This window comes from Oncorhynchus clarkii, chromosome 13 (assembly GCF_045791955.1).
Source record: "Oncorhynchus clarkii lewisi isolate Uvic-CL-2024 chromosome 13, UVic_Ocla_1.0, whole genome shotgun sequence".
In the NCBI taxonomy this organism is placed as follows: Eukaryota; Metazoa; Chordata; class Actinopteri; order Salmoniformes; family Salmonidae; genus Oncorhynchus; species Oncorhynchus clarkii.
In genome coordinates, this window is record NC_092159.1 from 1279282 (window position 1) to 1302180 (window position 22899).

The 22899-nt window shown below is 39.9% G+C and overlaps 1 protein-coding gene and 5 non-coding genes across 6 annotated transcripts; 1 reads left to right on the forward strand and 5 right to left on the reverse strand.

The window, feature by feature from the left end:
* Nucleotides 1–780: 780 nt before the first annotated feature.
* Nucleotides 781–862, reverse strand: trnal-aag (transfer RNA leucine (anticodon AAG)). Its single transcript has one exon. It is a non-coding gene; the product is annotated as a tRNA-Leu (tRNA).
* Nucleotides 863–1600: 738 nt separating this feature from the next.
* trnal-uag (transfer RNA leucine (anticodon UAG)) lies at nt 1601–1682 on the reverse strand. Its single transcript has one exon. It is a non-coding gene; the product is annotated as a tRNA-Leu (tRNA).
* Nucleotides 1683–3270: 1588 nt separating this feature from the next.
* trnal-aag (transfer RNA leucine (anticodon AAG)) lies at nt 3271–3352 on the reverse strand. Its single transcript has one exon. It is a non-coding gene; the product is annotated as a tRNA-Leu (tRNA).
* Nucleotides 3353–4090: 738 nt separating this feature from the next.
* On the reverse strand, nt 4091–4172 carry trnal-uag (transfer RNA leucine (anticodon UAG)). Its single transcript has one exon. It is a non-coding gene; the product is annotated as a tRNA-Leu (tRNA).
* A 736-nt stretch (nt 4173–4908) lies between these two features.
* Nucleotides 4909–4990, reverse strand: trnal-aag (transfer RNA leucine (anticodon AAG)). Its single transcript has one exon. It is a non-coding gene; the product is annotated as a tRNA-Leu (tRNA).
* A 2459-nt stretch (nt 4991–7449) lies between these two features.
* Nucleotides 7450–21228, forward strand: LOC139424180 (zinc finger protein 883-like). Its single transcript, XM_071175861.1, has 3 exons — nt 7450–7810; nt 20036–20326; nt 20411–21228. The coding sequence occupies exons 1-3, from the start codon at nt 7450–7452 to the stop codon at nt 21226–21228; spliced, it is 1470 nt and encodes a 489-aa protein (XP_071031962.1).
* Nucleotides 21229–22899: the final 1671 nt, after the last annotated feature.

Below are 22899 nucleotides of genomic sequence, written 5' to 3' on the forward strand. Positions count from 1 at the left end.
GCTCTGGCAAGTTTCCACACTTTCTCGCTCCGTCTGCACTCCCTTGAATTTTAGTCTTCTTTTTCATTTTCTTCTTTAAAATCTTTATGTATCTCATGTTGCTCTTGCGTCCTTCATCTTTTTTTGATTCTCTTTTTAAAAATCTGAATTTATCTGATGTTGCTCTTTCTTCCATTGTATACACTTAGAATTAGTTTCTGCTTTTATGTCTGAAGCAGATTGAATTAGAAAAACACGGCAGATAATTGCAATAACAGACATGGGAATTAGGGTAAAGGCTGGATTCCCTTTATTTTCCGGTGTACTTGGTGGCCTTGTTTGAAATTACATTTCAGTTTTCTGTTGAGAAAATGTTGCAGCAGTGGACTTTGAACCCACACCTCCGAAAGACTGGGTCCTTAAATCCAGTTCTCTGGACAGCTCGGCCACAGTACCAACTGTTGAAATGGACTGCTGGGTCGTCCCACAGACCATCACAACTTTCCTTTTTTCCAATCAAGGATTTGACGTGAACAACCACCGGTAGGAGGTGCAACTGCCACCGCGGGGGCACAGGACTTGGTGGCTGGTTGGTTAAGGCGATGGACTACACTATCGAGTTGGAACCCCATCCGTGACACACAACATTGCTTCTTTTCTCCCTTGCATGGGCGACATGAAAGTAAAAACCCTGAAATAATAACATTGCTTCCTTTCTCCCTTGCATGGCCCTGCATGAAAGTATAAACGTTGAAATAAAGCAGAACATGTGATAGCTTGCGCAAACAAACTCAATAAAGATGGCAGTGGTGGGATTTGAACCCACGCCTCCTTAGAGACTGGAGCCTTAATCCAGGGCCTTAGACCGCTCGGCCACACTACCCATCTCTGGCAAAATATTCACACTTTCTCGTCAGTTACCTAGAGCGTCTGCACACCCTTGTATTTTTGTCTTCTTTTTCATTTTCTTCTTTAAAATCTTTATGTATCTCATGTTGCTCTTGCGTCCTTCATCTTTTTTTAATTCTCTTTTTAAAAATCTTAATTGATCTGATGTTGCTCTTTCTTCCATCGAATAAACTTAGAATTCGTTTCTGCTTTCATGTCTGAAGCAGATTGAATTAGAAAAACACGGCAGATAATTGCAATAACAGACGTGGGAATTAGGGTAAAGGCTGGATTCCCTTTATTTGTCCGGTGTCCTTGGTGGCCTTGTTTGAAATTACATTAAAGTTTTCTGTGGAGAAAAAGTTGCAACGGTGGACTTTGAACCGACACCTCCGAAAGACTGGGGCCTTAAAACCAGTTCTCTGGACAGCTCGGCCACAGTACCCACTGTTAAAATGAAATGCTTGATCGTCGCACAGACCAACACAACTTTCCTTTTTTCCAATCAAGGATTTGACGTGAACAACCACCGGTAGAAGGTGCAACTGCCACCGTGAGAGCACAGGACTTGGTGGCTGGTTGGTTAAGGCGATGGACTACACTATTGAGTTGGAACCCCATCCGTGACACACAACATTGCTTCTTTTCTCCCTTGCATGGGCGACATGAAAGTAAAAACCCTGAAATAACGCAGAACATGTGATAGCTTGCGAAAAAACAAACTCAATAAAGATGGCAGTGGTGGGATTTAAACCCACACCTCCTTAGAGACTTGAGCCTAAATCCAGCGCCTTAGACCGCTCGGCCACACTACCCAGCTCTGGTAAAATATTCACACTTTCTCGTCAGTTACCTAGAGCGTCTGCACTCCCTTGTATTTTAGTCTTCTTTTTCATTTTCTTCTTTAAAATCTTTATGTATCTCATGTTGCTCTTGCGTCCTTCATCTTTTTTTGATTCTCTTTGTAAAAATCTTAATTTATCTGATGTTGCTCTTTCTTCCATCAAATAAACTTAGAATTAGTTTCTGCTTTTATGTCTGAAGCAGATTGAATTAGAAAAACACGGCAGATAATTGCAATAACAGACGTGGGAATTAGGGTAAAGGCTGGATTCCCTTTATTTGTCCGGTGTCCTTGGTGGCCTTGTTTGAAATTACATTACAGTTTTCTGTTGAGAAAAACTTGCAGCAGTGGACTTTGAATCGACACCTCCGAAAGACTGGGTCCTTAAATCCAGTTCTCTGGACAGGTCGGCCACAGTACCCACTGTTAAAATGGACTGCTGGGTCGTCGCACAGACCATCACAACTTTCCTTTTTTCCAATCAAGGATTTGACGTGAACAACCACCGGTAGGAGGTGCAACTGCCACCGTAAGAGCACAGGACTTGGTGGCTGGTTGGTTAAGGCGATGGACTACACTATTGAGTTGGAACCCCATCCGTGACACACAACATTGATTTTTTTCTCCCTTGCATGGCCCTACATGAAAGTAAAAACGCTGAAATAAAGCAGAACATGTGATAGCTTACGCAAACAAACTCAATAAAGACGGCAGTGGTCGGATTTGAACCCACGCCTCCTTAGAGACTGGCGCCTTAGACCGCTCGGCCACACTACCCAGCTCTGGCAAGTTTCCACACTTTCTCGCGCCGTCTGCACTCCCTTGAATTTTAGTCTTCTTTTTCATTTTCTTCTTTAAAATCTTTATGTATCTCATGTTGCTCTTGCGTCCTTCATCTTTTTTTGATTCTCTTTTTAAAAATCTGAATTTATCTGATGTTGCTCTTTCTTCCATTGTATACACTTAGAATTAGTTTCTGCTTTTATGTCTGAAGCAGATTGAATTAGAAAAACACGGCAGATAATTGCAATAACAGACATGGGAATTAGGGTAAAGGCTGGATTCCCTTTATTTTCCGGTGTACTTGGTGGCCTTGTTTGAAATTACATTTCAGTTTTCTGTTGAGAAAATGTTGCAGCAGTGGACTTTGAACCCACACCTCCGAAAGACTGGGTCCTTAAATCCAGTTCTCTGGACAGCTCGGCCACAGTATCAACTGTTGAAATGGACTGCTGGGTCGTCCCACAGACCATCACAACTTTCCTTTTTTCCAATCAAGGATTTGACGTGAACAACCACCGGTAGGAGGTGCAACTGCCACCGCGGGGGCACAGGACTTGGTGGCTGGTTGGTTAAGGCGATGGACTACACTATCGAGTTGGAACCCCATCCGTGACACACAACATTGCTTCTTTTCTCCCTTGCATGGGCGACATGAAAGTAAAAACCCTGAAATAATAACATTGCTTCCTTTCTCCCTTGCATGGCCCTGCATGAAAGTATAAACGTTGAAATAAAGCAGAACATGTGATAGCTTGCGCAAACAAACTCAATAAAGATGGCAGTGGTGGGATTTGAACCCACGCCTCCTTAGAGACTGGAGCCTTAATCCAGGGCCTTAGACCGCTCGGCCACACTACCCATCTCTGGCAAAATATTCACACTTTCTCGTCAGTTACCTAGAGCGTCTGCACACCCTTGTATTTTTGTCTTCTTTTTCATTTTCTTCTTTAAAATCTTTATGTATCTCATGTTGCTCTTGCGTCCTTCATCTTTTTTTAATTCTCTTTTTAAAAATCTTAATTGATCTGATGTTGCTCTTTCTTCCATCGAATAAACTTAGAATTCGTTTCTGCTTTCATGTCTGAAGCAGATTGAATTAGAAAAACACGGCAGATAATTGCAATAACAGACGTGGGAATTAGGGTAAAGGCTGGATTCCCTTTATTTGTCCGGTGTCCTTGGTGGCCTTGTTTGAAATTACATTAAAGTTTTCTGTGGAGAAAAAGTTGCAACGGTGGACTTTGAACCGACACCTCCGAAAGACTGGGGCCTTAAAACCAGTTCTCTGGACAGCTCGGCCACAGTACCCACTGTTAAAATGAAATGCTTGATCGTCGCACAGACCAACACAACTTTCCTTTTTTCCAATCAAGGATTTGACGTGAACAACCACCGGTAGAAGGTGCAACTGCCACCGTGAGAGCACAGGACTTGGTGGCTGGTTGGTTAAGGCGATGGACTACACTATTGAGTTGGAACCCCATCCGTGACACACAACATTGCTTCTTTTCTCCCTTGCATGGGCGACATGAAAGTAAAAACCCTGAAATAACGCAGAACATGTGATAGCTTGCGAAAAAACAAACTCAATAAAGATGGCAGTGGTGGGATTTAAACCCACACCTCCTTAGAGACTTGAGCCTAAATCCAGCGCCTTAGACCGCTCGGCCACACTACCCAGCTCTGGTAAAATATTCACACTTTCTCGTCAGTTACCTAGAGCGTCTGCACTCCCTTGTATTTTAGTCTTCTTTTTCATTTTCTTCTTTAAAATCTTTATGTATCTCATGTTGCTCTTGCGTCCTTCATCTTTTTTTGATTCTCTTTTTAAAAATCTTAATTTATCTGATGTTGCTCTTTCTTCCATCGTATAAACTTAGAATTAGTTTCTGCTTTTATGTCTGAAGCAGATTGAATTAGAAAAACACGGCAGATAATTGCAATAACAGACGTGGGAATTAGGGTAAAGGCTGGATTCCCTTTATTTTCCGGTGTCCTTGGTGGCCTTGTTTGAAATTACATTACAGTTTTCTGTTGAGAAAAAGTTAAAGCGGTGGACTTTGATCCCACACTTCTGAAAGACTGGGTCCTTAAATCCAGTTCTCTGGACAGCTCGGCCACAGTACCAACTGTTAAAATGGACTGCTGGGTCGTCGCACAGACCATCACAACTTTCCTTTTTTCCAATCAAGGATTTGACGTGAACAACCACCGGTATGAGGTGCAACTGCCACCGCGGGGGCACAGGACTTGGTGGCTGGTTGGTTAAGGCGATGGACTACACTATCGAGTTGGAACCCCATCCGTGACACACAACATTGATTTTTTTCTCCCTTGCATGTCCCTACATAAAAGTAAAAACGCTGAAATAAAGCAGAACATTTGATAGCTTGTGCAAACGAACTCAGTAAAGATGGCAGTGGTGGGATTTGAACCCTCGCCTCCTTAGAGACTGGAACCTTGATCCAGCGCCTTAGACCGCTCGGCCACACTACCCAGCTCCGGCAAAATATTCACACTTTTTCATCAGTTACCTAGAGCGTCTGCACTTCCTTGTATGTTAGTCTTCTTTTTCATTTTCTTCTTTAAAATCTTTATGTATCTCATGTTGCTCTTGCGTCCTTCATCTTTTTTTGATTCTCTTTTTAAAAATCTTAATTTATCTGATGTTGCTCTTTCTTCCATCGTATAAACTTAGAATTAGTTTCTGCTTTTATGTCTGAAGCAGATTGAATTAGAAAAACACGGCAGATAATTGCAATAACAGACGTGGGAATTAGGGTAAAGGCTGGATTCCCTTTATTTTCCGGTGTCCTTGGTGGCCTTGTTTGAAATTACATTACAGTTTTCTGTTGAGAAAAAGTTGCAGCGTTGGACTTTGAACCGACACCTCCGAAAGACTGGGTACTTAAATCCAGTTCTCTGGACAGCTCGGCCACAGTACCAACTGTTGAAATGGACTGCTGGGTCGTCCCAAAGACCATCACAACTTTCCTTAATTCCAATCAAGGATTTGACATGAACAACCACCAGTAGGAGGTGCAATTGCCACAGCGGGGGCACAGGACTTGGTGGCTGGTTGGTTAAGGCGATGGACTACACTATTGAGTTGGAACCCCATCAGTGACACACAACATTGATTTTTTTCTCCCTTACATGAAAGTAAAAACGCTGAAATAAAGCAGAACATGTGATAGCTTGCACAAACAAACTCAATAAAGATGGCAGTGGTGGGATTTGAACCCACGCCTCCTTAGAGAGGAGCGCCAGCGCCAGCGCCTTAGTCTGCTCAGCCACCCTGCTCTGGCAAGATTTCCACACTTTCTCGTCAGTTACCTAGAGCGTCTAAATCCCCCACCATCCCCCACCATAACCCATGTGTAACCTACAATGTTGTACTACATTACATTTCATTCGAACTTAAAATGAACAGACAATCAACAATGTTTGAATTTGTTTGTTGACAACAATGTTGCAGACAATCAACATTGTACGGTTTTAACATGGAGCACGACATTACATCCATGCAAATACATTAGCTATATTATAGCAAGTAGGATATTTCATTTATTTATGTTTGAAAATGTGGAAACATTTGTATTCCCATAATACAACATACTTTGATTGCGGTGAGGTTTGTCAATGTCTTGACAAAAGTGTTCCGTTCGAACTTCGCCCGCTGTTAAACTAACCAAAATATTTATCATTGCTGTTGTTTCTCATGGCAGCAAAGGAAGCACAGTGGACATGAACAAACGAGGTGGGCAGAGTCAAGCACGATCTAGCGAGATTCTATTGGCCTGTTTTACCGTGTATTTGCATATTTTCCCATTAGGAAACGCCTACTCTGGAATTTTCGCTTGCAATAACTCAATTCGCCCTTGCACTTCTAAACAATGCAATATTTTTTAAATCATTTTGAAAAAAAATTGTACACTCTGTTCTATACAGATTCTATTTTTTGGGAACAGAAAACTGCATTGAGATCGAATTTTTCATAGATGATAAAATATGCAAAACTATCGGCCAAGTGTCGTCTCGCGCCATCTTCTCCCACTTCCTGCCACTGAACTTCCTCTAATCACCATATTTGGTGGTGAGAAGTTCTAAATGGTGGCTTCAGAATTCCCCTTCTGGCTGTGATAAAAGCGATCACATGTTCGTCGGAACTAGGAAACGTGGAAATGTCCAAGTGAACTTGGCATCCGACAATTTGATGACGTTGTTCTGATTACAACGTTGATAAGATGTTGTAATGACAAAACATTCACTGCCTCGTGAATGTTCCCGTCAGTATTTTCTCCACCATGTCAGAGAAAACCCTGTTGATGATTGTAAAAAGGATTTGATTAATGCATTTTCATATTTTTTTAAAACTGTGTTAGCCACTTGTGGACGTTCATTATATACATCTATGTATTGTTACGCTATTTAGGAGGTGTGTTGACCGAGCTCTTATTTTTATGTTATCTGTTTAAGTGAATTAATATGAATTTGCCTTAAATGTTTATGCAAATGTACAGTATTTACATTTTCACTGCACTAATCAATCAACGCGTTCTTATCTTTGTACGTTTCCATATAATATCACACTTCAATTAAATAAATAAATAAACGTTTTGTCTTATAAATATTTTCCTCAACTGCGTTTACCCACTTCAGTCAACAGGTGGCGACGTGAGTCTCAGGTGATGCTGTCAGAGTGTGACGTATAATCTAGTGGACAGGACGACGCCTCTTCAACAATAACAAGTATAGTCAGCCAGCTTCGTAGCCGAAATAGGCAAAAACATTAAATCTCTTTAGTCTGTTGTGGTATATATTATTCCGTGTGTTTTAAATATACTTCTGTCGTATCTATTTACGTTGTTTGTTGGGTAGCTGGCTTGCTAAGTTAGCAGTAGCACTAGGCTGTTTGCTAATGCTAACTATCTAGCTAGTTAACATCCCCGACCATGAACTCACTAAACTACTACCCCGGTGTTAAAGAAGAGGAGGTCTGCTGGACGGAGAAAGAGGGTCTCGTGAAAGAGGAAAAGGAAGCGGAGGCTGTAACAGTAAAAAAAGAAGTAGAGGGTGAGGCTGTTACAGTGAAAGAGGTTACAGTGAAAGAGGAAGTTATAGTGACAGAACAGCAAGAAGTTACAGTGAAAGAGGAAGTTATAGTGGAAGAGTTTACAGTGAAAGAAGAAGAAGAAGCTTTCAGCGTGAAAGAGGAGGGTGCTGTTTATGGAGTGGAGGAGGAGGAAGGGGAGATTACTGTGACGTTGAAAGAGGAGGAGGAGGAGGAGGATACGGGAGATCTGATTAGTACTAGTAAGTAACGTTACTGTCTTAGAAACAGGGGCACAAACTCTTCAATCATTGAAGATTGTTAGGTCACATGGTTGAAGAGCTATAGAAAGTTTCTAATATTTATCTTAAAACATGAAAGTGATTTATGGGAAAACCCACCCTGAAGGTGGTTTGAGGTGTTTCAGTCGTATTGTGAAGGAGCTATTAAAGTTTTTTTTTTTAAGTATATTTAAATATATATATATCTCATTTAAATACACACACACATATATATATATATATAGCATCGTTCATATATATATATATATATATTCTACAAATGTTGCTAAAATGCTATAAGAAAACCAAAGGGAGAAAACCATATGAACAGTAGAAATAAGGCTGGTATGTCACATGGTTGAAGAGCTATAGACATTTTTAAAAAATATTTATATAAATTGTGTAAGTTATTTATGGGAAAACCAAAGGGTGTGTAATACGTGTCCCTACCCTGTGAACAATCCAACGTTGGTTTGGGGTGTCTAGGTCACATGGTCAAGTAGAGACCAAGAGCACGGAAATGGTATATCACACGCTGCAGTTGAGGAACAATGGCAAATTAATTCTGCTTTGAAAGTCGATAAACATCTAACCCCACTTTTGAGAAAATCGCCCCTTGTCTGTTTTGGTACGCCTACTGGAGAGCTCGTATTTGTCTACACCCATTCAGCATCGTTCACACCCTCTTAAGCCTTAGCCCCACCCATCTCTTTAAGGAGTCACATGTGAGGCCATGTGCTAAACAGACGGAGTAGTGTAGTAAACAACCAAAGATTCCAAGACTAAAGGCTGGTTTATACTAGGTCTATCGACATGTCTATAGACAGTTGTCGCAGTGACATCATGAACATTCTATTGTCGTCTGACATCAAACTTGTTGTTGTCGTTATAAAAAAAGTGTAAAGACAAAAACGTCTGCATGAAATCAGCCTGGTGGTCCAAAATAGCATAACTGGTGTATTTTAACACCAATAAACCCATCTGTTTAAAAATGTATTTAGTATATTTCAATCTGTCAAACCAGGCGACTAAATCAAACGTTCTAAACAATGTTTTGGTTTGTTTCTAGTTTGTTAACTGGCTATCTAACAATAAGTTAACTCTCTATCTAACAACAAGTTGACTGTCTATCTAACAATAAGTTACCTGTCTATCTAACAATAAGTTACCTGTCTATCTAACAATAAGTTGACTGTCTATCTAACAATAAGTTACCTGTCTATCTAACAATAAGTTACCTGTCTATCTAACAATAAGTTACCTGTCTATCTAACAATAAGTTACCTGTCTATCTAACAATAAGTTACCTGTCTATCTAACAATAAGTTACCTGTCTATCTAACAATAAGTTACCTGTCTATCTAACAATACGTTGGCTGTCTATCTAACAATACGTTGGCTGTCTATCAAATAATGACCATATCATATAGCTGACCACATCTTCACTTTAGCTCATTTGAATGAATTATTACAGGAAAATTAACTCGCAAAACAAGATCATTATTTGCAAGTTATTTACAAGATAATGGCGAGCTAATTACAGTAAATAGCATATGATTGTGAGTATGACTAAATAAAAGCAAAGCATTCTACCGTAGAATTTTAGAACTTGGACACTGTCTCGTTGGCCTAACGTCATATCCTGATCTGACTTTGGTGCAGGTCATGTTGTTGTTCGTGTTACCGTCTCTGGTAAATACACACTATATCAAATAAAATTAAAGTTTGTTTGTTACATGCACAGGATACAGAAGTTGTAATTGCTACAGTGAAATGGTTACTTTCATAGTGTAGTCATTTTGTTTTAGATTGTGAACCATAATCCCAACTCATAATGTTACTACCCTGCAAGAATCTACAGGTAACTAAAGTGAAACAAGGTACAAGGTTCAATCTTAGCTTTTGGCTCTGAGATACGAATATTATTTCTACACAGATCATACACGTAACGTTAGCTAGCGAGCCAGCTAGCGTTGGCTAGCTAGCTAACAGTAAGCTTTTAACTTGCAATGAAAACAACTTTCAGACAAAATTAGAAACGTATAATATCTGAACATTTAGCTAGCTAGACTCTCTTAACTGCATACGTGGATGAAGGCTTCTCCCTCTCTGTCACAGATGACATGGTTGCCCTTTGAAGTTTGAAGATGTAATCTGGAGGTGTTTTATACATCAGCCTTCTGTGTTCTCTTTTTGACTCTCTCCGCATTCACAAATCAAATGTCTGAATTTTCTCCATCTCCTTTGCTATGATTATCTGCTTCCACCGGGCATTCCACTGATTTCAAAACTCGGCCTCTGTAATATTTTTCAAAAAAATCCTTAGAAAGGATTACCTACACGTGCTAAGCTGCTAATGTTATAGACAGAAGCGTGCTAGATGGCAGACCAATCCGAACTCATCTCTCGGCATGTCCAGCACCTTCCAATCTCAGCCAATCATGGCTAGCGGGAAGGTTCCTGACTTTTTCCGTTGTTTAAAAACCAACTAGGATCGTAATTTAACAATTTTATTCGTATTTACAGATGGCATACACGTTTGTTATTAAGGCAGGTGAAAGTTCACATGTTCCAGAAGGTATTTCTGCCTAAAAACACATTTTGATTAAAAAAATATATATGTTTACGTTAAAAATCCTCTCCTGTGAAGTAGTAACGATCGACATACACCTAGTTTCCTGAAACAAGTCACCTATTTACGTTTTTTTTTTTCATAGAGCTCTACTTATTTTTATTCAGGTCAGTTTGTCTTTGATCAACTCCTTGTTTTTATTTACTTTTTGGGGGGTAAATACAGTCACCAGAATGACAGAATGGCAGTTAACCCACTGTTCCTAGGCCGTCATTGAAAATAAGAATTTGTTCTTAACTGACTTGCCTAGTTAAATAAAGGTAAACATTTTTTTTGAGGCTAATTAATTGAGTATATACAGTGGGGAGAATAAGTATTGGATACACTGCCGATTTTGCAGGTTTTCATACTTACAAAGCATGTAGAGGTCTGTAATTTTTTATCATAGGTACACTTCAACTGTGAGAGACGGAAAACAAAAATCCAGAAAATCAAATTGTATGATTCTTAAGTAATTCATTTGCATTTTATCTCATGACATAAGTATTTGATCACCTACCAACCAGTAAGAATTCCAGCTCTCACAGACCTGTTAGTTTTTCTTTAAGAAGCCCTCCTGTTCTACACTCATTACCTGTATTAACTGCACCCGTTTCAACTCGTTACCTGTATAAAAGACACCTATCCACACACTCAATCAAACAGACTCCAACCTCTCCACAATGGCTAAGACCAGAGACCTTTGTAAGGACATCAGGGATAAAATTGTAGACCTGCACAAGGCTGGGATGGGCTACAGGACAATAGGCAAGCAACTTGGTGAGAAGGCAACAACTGTTGGCGCAATTATTAGAAAATGGAAGAAGTTCAAGATGATGGTCAATCACCCTCGGTCTGGGGCTCCATGCAAGATCTCACCTGGTGGGGCATCAATGATCATGAGGAAGGTGAGGGATCAGCCCAGAACTACACGGCAGGACCTGGTCAATGACCTGAAGAGAGCTGGGACCACAGTCTCAAAGAAAACCATTAGTAACACACTATGCCGTCATGGATTAAAATCCTGCAGCGCACCCAAGGTCCCCCTGCTCATGCCAGCGCATGTCCAGGCCCTACTGAAGTTTGCCAATGACCATCTGGATGATCCAGAGGAGGAATGGGAGAAGGTCATGTGGTCTGATGAGACAAAAATAGAGCTTTTCGGTCTAAACTCCACTCGCCGTGTTTGGAGGAAGAAGAAGGATGAGTACAACCCCAAGAACACCATCCCAACCGTGAAGCATGGAGGTGGAAACATCATTCTTTGGGGATGCTTTTCTGCAAAGGGGACAGGACGACTGCACCGTATTGAGGGGAGGATGGATGGGGCCATGTATCGCGAGATCTTGGCCAACAACCTCCTTCCCCCAGTAAGACCATTGAAGATGGGTCGTGGTTGGGTCTTCCAGCATGACAACAACCCAAAACACACAGCCAGGGCAACTAAGGAGTGGCTCCGTAAGAAGCATCTCAAGGTCCTGGAGTGGCCTAGCCAGTCTCCAGACCTGAACCCAATAGAAAATCTTTGGAGGGAGCTGAAAGTCCGTATTGCCCAGCGACAGCCCCGAAACCTGAAGGATCTGGAGAAGGTCTGTATGGAGGAGTTGGCCAAAATCCCTGCTGCAGTGTGTGCAAACCTGGTCAAGAAATACAGGAAACGTATGATCTCTGTAATTGCAAACAAAGGTTTCTGTACCAAATATTAAGTTCTGCTTTTCTGATGTATCAAATACTTATGTCATGCAATAAAATGCAAATTAATTACTTAAAAATTACTTAATTACTTTGAAATCAATATTTCAAGTTGATAGGCCCTTGTAGAGTGGATATAAATGATAGGCCCTTGTAGAGTGGATATAAATGATAGGCCCTGTAGAGTGGATATAAATGATAGGGCCTTGTAGAGTGGATATAAATGATAGGCCCTTGTAGAGTGGATATAAATGATAGGCCCTTGTAGAGTGGATATAAATGATAGGCCCTTGTAGAGTGGATATAAATGATAGGCCCTTGTAGAGTGGATATAAATGATAGGCCCTGTAGAGTGGATATAAATGATAGGCCCTGTAGAGTGGATATAAATGATAGGCCCTGTAGAGTGGATATAAATGATAGGCCCTGTAGAGTGGATATAAATGATAGGCCCTGTAGAGTGGATATAAATGATAGGCCCTGTAGAGTGGATATAAATGATAGGCCCTTGTAGAGTGGATATAAATGATAGGCCCTGTAGAGTGGATATAAATGATAGGCCCTTGTAGAGTGGATATAAATGATAGGCCCTGTAGAGTGGATATAAATGATAGGCCCTGTAGAGTGGATATAAATGATAGGCCCTGTAGAGTGGATATAAATGATAGGCCCTGTAGAGTGGATATAAATGATAGGCCCTTGTAGAGTGGATATAAATGATAGGCCCTGTAGAGTGGATATAAATGATAGGCCCTGTAGAGTGGATATAAATGATAGGCCCTGTAGAGTGGATATAAATGATAGGCCCTGTAGAGTGGATATAAATGATAGGCCCTGTAGAGTGGATATAAATGATAGGGCCTGTAGAGTGGATATAAATGATAGGCCCTGTAGAGTGGATATAAATGATAGGCCCTTGTAGAGTGGATATAAATGATAGGGCCTTGTAGAGTGGATATAAATGATAGGCCCTGTAGAGTGGATATAAATGATAGGCCCTGTAGAGTGGATATAAATGATAGGCCCTTGTAGAGTGGATATAAATGATAGGCCCTTGTAGAGTGGATATAAATGATAGGCCCTGTAGAGTGGATATAAATGATAGGCCCTTGTAGAGTGGATATAAATGATAGGCCCTGTAGAGTGGATATAAATGATAGGCCCTTGTAGAGTGGATATAAATGATAGGCCCTTGTAGAGTGGATATAAATGATAGGCCCTGTAGAGTGGATATAAATGATAGGCCCTTGTAGAGTGGATATAAATGATAGGCCCTTGTAGAGTGGATATAAATGATAGGCCCTTGTAGAGTGGATATAAATGATAGGCCCTGTAGAGTGGATATAAATGATAGGCCCTTGTAGAGTGGATATAAATGATAGGCCCTTGTAGAGTGGATATAAATGATAGGCCCTGTAGAGTGGATATAAATGATAGGCCCTTGTAGAGTGGATATAAATGATAGGCCTTGTAGAGTGGATATAAATGATAGGCCCTTGTAGAGTGGATATAAATGATAGGCCCTTGTAGAGTGGATATAAATGATAGGCCCTGTAGAGTGGATATAAATGATAGGCCCTTGTAGAGTGGATATAAATGATAGGGCCTTGTAGAGTGGATATAAATGATAGGCCCTGTAGAGTGGATATAAATGATAGGCCCATGTAGAGTGGATATAAATGATAGGCCCTTGTAGAGTGGATATAAATGATAGGCCCTTGTAGAGTGGATATAAATGATAGGCCCTTGTAGAGTGGATATAAATGATAGGCCCTTGTAGAGTGGATATAAATGATAGGCCCTGTAGAGTGGATATAAATGATAGGCCCTTGTAGAGTGGATATAAATGATAGGCCCTTGTAGAGTGGATATAAATGATAGGCCCTTGTAGAGTGGATATAAATGATAGGCCCTTGTAGAGTGGATATAAATGATAGGCCCTGTAGAGTGGATATAAATGATAGGCCCTTGTAGAGTGGATATAAATGATAGGCCCTTGTAGAGTGGATATAAATGATAGGCCCTTGTAGAGTGGATATAAATGATAGGCCCTTGTAGAGTGGATATAAATGATAGGCCCTGTAGAGTGGATATAAATGATAGGCCCTTGTAGAGTGGATATAAATGATAGGCCCTTGTAGAGTGGATATAAATGATAGGCCCTGTAGAGTGGATATAAATGATAGGCCCTTGTAGAGTGGATATAAATGATAGGGCCTTGTAGAGTGGATATAAATGATAGGCCCTGTAGAGTGGATATAAATGATAGGCCCTTGTAGAGTGGATATAAATGATAGGGCCTTGTAGAGTGGATATAAATGATAGGCCCTGTAGAGTGGATATAAATGATAGGCCCTGTAGAGTGGATATAAATGATAGGCCCTTGTAGAGTGGATATAAATGATAGGCCCTTGTAGAGTGGATATAAATGATAGGGCCTTGTAGAGTGGATATAAATGATAGGCCCTGTAGAGTGGATATACATGATAGGCCCTTGTAGAGTGGATATAAATGATAGGCCCTTGTAGAGTGGATATAAATGATAGGCCCTTGTAGAGTGGATATAAATGATAGGCCCTTGTAGAGTGGATATAAATGATAGGCCCTTGTAGAGTGGATATAAATGATAGGCCCTTGTAGAGTGGATATAAATGATAGGCCCTTGTAGAGTGGATATAAATGATAGGCCCTTGTAGAGTGGATATAAATGATAGGCCCTTGTAGAGTGGATATAAATGATAGGCCCTTGTAGAGTGGATATAAATGATAGGCCCTTGTAGAGTGGATATAAATGATAGGCCCTTGTAGAGTGGATATAAATGATAGGCCCTTGTAGAGTGGATATAAATGATAGGCCCTTGTAGAGTGGATATAAATGATAGGCCCTGTAGAGTGGATATAAATGATAGGCCCTTGTAGAGTGGATATAAATGATAGGCCCTTGTAGAGTGGATATAAATGATAGGCCCTTGTAGAGTGGATATAAATGATAGGCCCTTGTAGAGTGGATATAAATGATAGGCCCTTGTAGAGTGGATATAAATGATAGGCCTTGTAGAGTGGATATAAATGATAGGCCCTTGTAGAGTGGATATAAATGATAGGCCCTTGTAGAGTGGATATAAATGATAGGCCTTGTAGAATGGATATAAATGATAGGCCCTTGTAGAGTGGATATAAATGATAGGCCCTTGTAGAGTGGATATAAATGATAGGCCCTGTAGAGTGGATATAAATGATAGGCCCTTGTAGAGTGGATATAAATGATAGGCCCTTGTAGAGTGAATATAAATGATAGGCCCTGTAGAGTGGATATAAATGATAGGCCCTTGTAGAGTGGATATAAATGATAGGCCCTTGTAGAGTGGATATAAATGATAGGCCCTGTAGAGTGGATATAAATGATAGGCCCTTGTAGAGTGGATATAAATGATAGGCCCCTGTAGAGTGGATATAAATGATAGGCCCTTGTAGAGTGGATATAAATGATAGGCCCTTGTAGAGTGGATATAAATGATTGGCCCTTGTAGAATGGATATAAATGATTGGCCCTTGTAGAGTGGATATAAATGATAGGCCTTGTAGAGTGGATATAAATGATAGGCCCTGTAGAGTGGATATAAATGATTGGCCCTTGTAGAGTGGATATAAATGATAGGCCCTTGTAGAGTGGATATAAATGATAGGCCCTTGTAGAGTGGATATAAATGATAGGCCCTGTAGAGTGGATATAAATGATTGGCCCTTGTAGAGTGGATATAAATGATAGGCCCTTGTAGAGTGGATATAAATGATAGGCCCTTGTAGAGTGGATATAAATGATAGGCCCTTGTAGAGTGGATATAAATGATAGGCCCTTGTAGAGTGGATATAAATGATAGGCCCTTGTAGAGTGGATATAAATGATAGGCCCTGTAGAGTGGATATAAATGATAGGCCCTGTAGAGTGGATATAAATGATTGGCCCTTGTAGAGTGGATATAAATGATAGGCCCTGTAGAGTGGATATAAATGATAGGCCCTTGTAGAGTGGATATAAATGATAGGCCCTTGTAGAGTGGATATAAATGATAGGCCCTGTAGAGTGGATATAAATGATAGGCCCTTGTAGAGTGGATATAAATGATAGGCCCTTGTAGAGTGGATATAAATGATAGGCCCTTGTAGAGTGGATATAAATGATAGGCCCTTGTAGAGTGGATATAAATGATAGGCCCTTGTAGAGTGGATATAAATGATAGGCCCTTGTAGAGTGGATATAAATGATAGGCCCTTGTAGAGTGGATATAAATGATAGGCCCTTGTAGAGTGGATATAAATGATAGGCCCTTGTAGAGTGGATATAAATGATAGGGCCTTGTAGAGTGGATATAAATGATAGGCCCTGTAGAGTGGATATAAATGATAGGCCCATGTAGAGTGGATATAAATGATAGGCCCTTGTAGAGTGGATATAAATGATAGGCCCTTGTAGAGTGGATATAAATGATAGGCCCTTGTAGAGTGGATATAAATGATAGGCCCTTGTAGAGTGGATATAAATGATAGGCCCTGTAGAGTGGATATAAATGATAGGCCCTTGTAGAGTGGATATAAATGATAGGCCCTTGTAGAGTGGATATAAATGATAGGCCCTTGTAGAGTGGATATAAATGATAGGCCCTTGTAGAGTGGATATAAATGATAGGCCCTGTAGAGTGGATATAAATGATAGGCCCTTGTAGAGTGGATATAAATGATAGGCCCTTGTAGAGTGGATATAAATGATAGGCCCTTGTAGAGTGGATATAAATGATAGGCCCTTGTAGAGTGGATATAAATGATAGGCCCTTGTAGAGTGGATATAAATGATAGGCCCTGTAGAGTGGATATAAATGATAGGCCCTTGTAGAGTGGATATAAATGATAGGCCCTGTAGAGTGGATATAAATGATAGGCCCTGTAGAGTGGATATAAATGATAGGCCCTTGTAGAGTGGATATAAATGATAGGGCCTTGTAGAGTGGATATAAATGATAGGCCCTGTAGAGTGGATATAAATGATAGGCCCTTGTAGAGTGGATATAAATGATAGGGCCTTGTAGAGTGGATATAAATGATAGGCCCTGTAGAGTGGATATAAATGATAGGCCCTGTAGAGTGGATATAAATGATAGGCCCTTGTAGAGTGGATATAAATGATAGGCCCTTGTAGAGTGGATATAAATGATAGGGCCTTGTAGAGTGGATATAAATGATAGGCCCTGTAGAGTGGATATAAATGATAGGCCCTTGTAGAGTGGATATAAATGATAGGCCCTTGTAGAGTGGATATAAATGATAGGCCCTTGTAGAGTGGATATAAATGATAGGCCCTTGTAGAGTGGATATAAATGATAGGCCCTTGTAGAGTGGATATAAATGATAGGCCCTTGTAGAGTGGATATAAATGATAGGCCCTTGTAGAGTGGATATAAATGATAGGCCCTTGTAGAGTGGATATAAATGATAGGCCCTTGTAGAGTGGATATAAATGATAGGCCCTTGTAGAGTGGATATAAATGATAGGCCCTTGTAGAGTGGATATAAATGATAGGCCCTTGTAGAGTGGATATAAATGATAGGCCCTTGTAGAGTGGATATAAATGATAGGCCCTGTAGAGTGGATATAAATGATAGGCCCTTGTAGAGTGGATATAAATGATAGGCCCTTGTAGAGTGGATATAAATGATAGGCCCTTGTAGAGTGGATATAAATGATAGGCCCTTGTAGAGTGGATATAAATGATAGGCCCTTGTAGAGTGGATATAAATGATAGGCCTTGTAGAGTGGATATAAATGATAGGCCCTTGTAGAGTGGATATAAATGATAGGCCCTTGTAGAGTGGATATAAATGATAGGCCTTGTAGAATGGATATAAATGATAGGCCCTTGTAGAGTGGATATAAATGATAGGCCCTTGTAGAGTGGATATAAATGATAGGCCCTGTAGAGTGGATATAAATGATAGGCCCTTGTAGAGTGGATATAAATGATAGGCCCTTGTAGAGTGAATATAAATGATAGGCCCTGTAGAGTGGATATAAATGATAGGCCCTTGTAGAGTGGATATAAATGATAGGCCCTTGTAGAGTGGATATAAATGATAGGCCCTGTAGAGTGGATATAAATGATAGGCCCTTGTAGAGTGGATATAAATGATAGGCCCCTGTAGAGTGGATATAAATGATAGGCCCTTGTAGAGTGGATATAAATGATAGGCCCTTGTAGAGTGGATATAAATGATTGGCCCTTGTAGAATGGATATAAATGATTGGCCCTTGTAGAGTGGATATAAATGATAGGCCTTGTAGAGTGGATATAAATGATAGGCCCTGTAGAGTGGATATAAATGATTGGCCCTTGTAGAGTGGATATAAATGATAGGCCCTTGTAGAGTGGATATAAATGATAGGCCCTTGTAGAGTGGATATAAATGATAGGCCCTGTAGAGTGGATATAAATGATTGGCCCTTGTAGAGTGGATATAAATGATAGGCCCTTGTAGAGTGGATATAAATGATAGGCCCTTGTAGAGTGGATATAAATGATAGGCCCTTGTAGAGTGGATATAAATGATAGGCCCTTGTAGAGTGGATATAAATGATAGGCCCTTGTAGAGTGGATATAAATGATAGGCCCTGTAGAGTGGATATAAATGATAGGCCCTGTAGAGTGGATATAAATGATTGGCCCTTGTAGAGTGGATATAAATGATAGGCCCTGTAGAGTGGATATAAATGATAGGCCCTTGTAGAGTGGATATAAATGATAGGCCCTTGTAGAGTGGATATAAATGATAGGCCCTGTAGAGTGGATATAAATGATAGGCCCTTGTAGAGTGGATATAAATGATAGGCCCTTGTAGAGTGGATATAAATGATAGGCCCTTGTAGAGTGGATATAAATGATAGGCCCTTGTAGAGTGGATATAAATGATAGGCCCTTGTAGAGTGGATATAAATGATAGGCCCTTGTAGAGTGGATATAAATGATAGGCCCTTGTAGAGTGGATATAAATGATAGGCCCTGTAGAGTGGATATAAATGATAGGCCCTTGTAGAGTGGATATAAATGATAGGCCCTTGTAGAGTGGATATAAATGATAGGCCCTGTAGAGTGGATATAAATGATAGGCCCTTGTAGAGTGGATATAAATGATAGGCCCTTGTAGAGTGGATATAAATGATAGGCCCTTGTAGAGTGGATATAAATGATAGGCCCTTGTAGAGTGGATATAAATGATAGGCCCTTGTAGAGTGGATATAAATGATAGGCCCTTGTAGAGTGGATATAAATGATAGGCCCTTGTAGAGTGGATATAAATGATAGGCCCTGTAGAGTGGATATAAATGATAGGCCCTTGTAGAGTGGATATAAATGATAGGCCCTGTAGAGTGGATATAAATGATAGGCCCTTGTAGAGTGGATATAAATGATAGGCCCTGTAGAGTGGATATAAATGATAGGCCCTGTAGAGTGGATATAAATGATAGGCCCTGTAGAGTGGATATAAATGATAGGCCCTGTAGAGTGGATATAAATGATAGGCCCTGTAGAGTGGATATAAATGATAGGCCCTGTAGAGTGGATATAAATGATAGGCCCTGTAGAGTGGATATAAATGATAGGCCCTGTAGAGTGGATATAAATGGGAATGTTCAATAAGAAGAAGAAAGAGAATAACAGCGGGGTTTTCGGGAGCTTCGCTGTGAACCCTTAATTAGTCATTCAGGCCATATCATCTTAACTGTTGATGCTTTCACTCTGGATAACAGCGTCTTCTAAACGACTCAAGATGTCAAAGTAAAATGTACGTGGAGGTTTCATTTCAGGTTTAACTAAATAATCTGCTGAACTAAATACTCTGTTTGTCTTTGGCAGGAGAGAGACCAGACTCTCACTCTGACAGCAGCAAGAGTCCCTCAGAGGAACCAGACACAGAGACATCCAAACCAGCGAGACGACGCCATTGCTTCAACTGTGGAAAGAGTTTTACTAAGTTACAGAACCTAAAAAAGCATGAGAGGACACACACAGGAGAAGAGCCTTTCCAATGTTCCCAGTGTGGAAAGAATTTTATTCAGTTGGCGAGCCTGAAAAGACATGAGAAAATACACACAGGAGAGAAGCCTTACCACTGTTCCCAATGTGGAAAAAGTTTTAGGTTGTTAGGTAGCCTTAAGGAGCATGAGAGAATACACACAGGAGAGAAGCCTTTCCAATGCTCTCACTGTGAAAAGCGTTTTACCCAGTTAGGGAGCCTAAAAGATCACGAGAGAATACACACAGGGGAAAAACCTTTCCAATGCTCCCAGTGTGGAAAGCGTTTTACCCAGTTAGGGAACCTAAAAGATCATGAGAAAATACACACAGGACAGAAGCCTTTCCACTGCTCCCAGTGTGGAAAGAGTTTTACCTACTTAGCGCATCTGAAAAACCATGAGAAAGCACACACAGGAGAGAAGCCTCACCTCTGCTCTCAGTGTGGAAAGAGTTTTACCCAGTTAGGGGACCTGAATAGGCATGAGAGAACACACACAGGAGAAAAGCCTTTCCAATGTTCCCAGTGTGGAAAGAATTTCACACGGTTAGGGAACCTAAAAGAGCATGAGAGGACACACACACGGGAAAAGCCCTACCCATGCTCCCTGTGTGGAAAGAGTTTTACCCAAGTAGGGTATCTGAAAAAACATGAGACAACACACACAGGAGAGAAACCTCACCTCTGCTCCCAGTGTGGAAAAAGTTTTACCCAGTTAGGGGACCTGAATAGGCATGCGAGGACACACACAGGAGAAAAACCTTTCAAATGTTCCCAGTGTGGAAAGAATTTTACCCGGTTAGAGAATCTAAAAGAGCATGAGAGGACACACACCCGGGAAAAGCCCTACCAATGCTCCCTGTGTGGAAAGAGTTTTACCCGATCAGGGAACCTAAAAGAGCATGAGAGGACACACACCCGGGAAAAGCCCTACCAATGTTCCCTGTGTGGAAAGAGTTTTACCCACTTTGGGTATCTGAAAAAACATGGGAGAACACACACACAGGAGAGAAGCCTCACCTCTGCTTCCTGACTGGAAAGAGTTTAACTAAGTTAGGGGTCCTGAATAGGCATGACAGGACACACAGGAGAGGATAAGACTTTTCACTGCTCCCAGTTGGGAAAGAGATTTAACCGGTTAAGGCATCTGAATAATCATGAAAGAGGACATACCACTGCTCTCATTGTGCAAAGACATTTTCCCGATCAGGGGAAAACACACCAGATAACTTTACTTGCCCAGAGAGAGATTTTTTTTTATTTGCAAGTAGACAAATAATGCTGGCGACTATATAAATATTTACACAAAAAAAGAAATGAAACATGGCGTTGATCAATACCAAACTGAACTGACTCAAGAGAAAACACGAGAGAATTGAGGAGCTGTGTTCTGTCTGATGTTTCTGACTGAGAACTTGTGGTTTTGTTTATGTCACATGAAATCAAATTGTTTATATAGATGATTCTCCGTAAACCAATTTTAAAACAGTTTCTGTAGATAATGGAGTTACAAAACCATGAAGCATCTGTAAAAACCAACTCATTCTGAGGACTAAGTTTAGTAGTTACAAAACCAACTGTCATTCTGAGGACTAAGTTTAGTAGTTACAAAACCAACTGTCATTCTGAGGACTAAGTTTAGGAAAAGTGTCTTATTTTCAATACATTTTATTTTCACCTGAATCGTCTGAATGCGTCTGAATTAAATTCTTGGGTCATTTTATACTGTTTTGCTTTAGAAAAACCTAACTTATTTAAAATAAAACCCAAAGTATGTTGCTGTAATTTGTCCATAAATCATAAAAAAAATTATATTCGTTGAAGTTTACATTATACTATAATATTTATTATGTACAAACACAGTGTCTGTGGACATGTTGGGAAAAAAAAGTCTGATTTAATTTTAAACATGTTTATTTTCAGTGTTATTTAACTCAGACCTTCACATGACAAGAGCAATGTAAAAAAATATATATATATTAGAAATGGATTAGTTTATAACTGTTATGGTAATTAGAACGTAAAATGCATAATATCTGATAAAAACTTTTTTTTAAATAATTATAATTATGAAATAGATAAGTACACATCCTGATCTCAGCGATCCAAGAGGACATTTCATGACAAATGACACTTGAGGAATGTTGTGGTAAAATGCATAATATCTGATAAAAACTTTTTTTTAAATAATTATAATTATGAAATAGATAAGTACACATCCTAATCTCAGCGATCCAAGAGGACATTTCATGACAAATGACACTTGCGGAATGTTGTGGTAAAATACGACCTTATTCTAAGATAGAGACTTTGCTACTGTGGTGTTTTCATCTCGAGATATGATCATGTCCTAAATCAGATTTTTTTTTAAAAAGGGCAAATAGGTATTTTGTTTAGATTATGAGTGTCGATTATGTAAATACAAGTATAAAACCTCCCGTCTTTCATTGTATGATTTGGATATTGCTGAATGTAAATGATTATATCATTTAAAGGAGGTGCAGTGTATTCAGGAAGTACTCAGGCCATTTTAAAGTTTTACCACATTTTGTTACGTTTCAGCCGTATTCTAATATGTTTTTAATTCTCCCCTCATCAATCTACACACAAGGACAAGGCATATTGAAATCAGACCTTCTTGTGGAGTATCTGATCATCTATTTGTATAGGAGTGGTTAAAACACGCTAATAATGGACCTCTGAG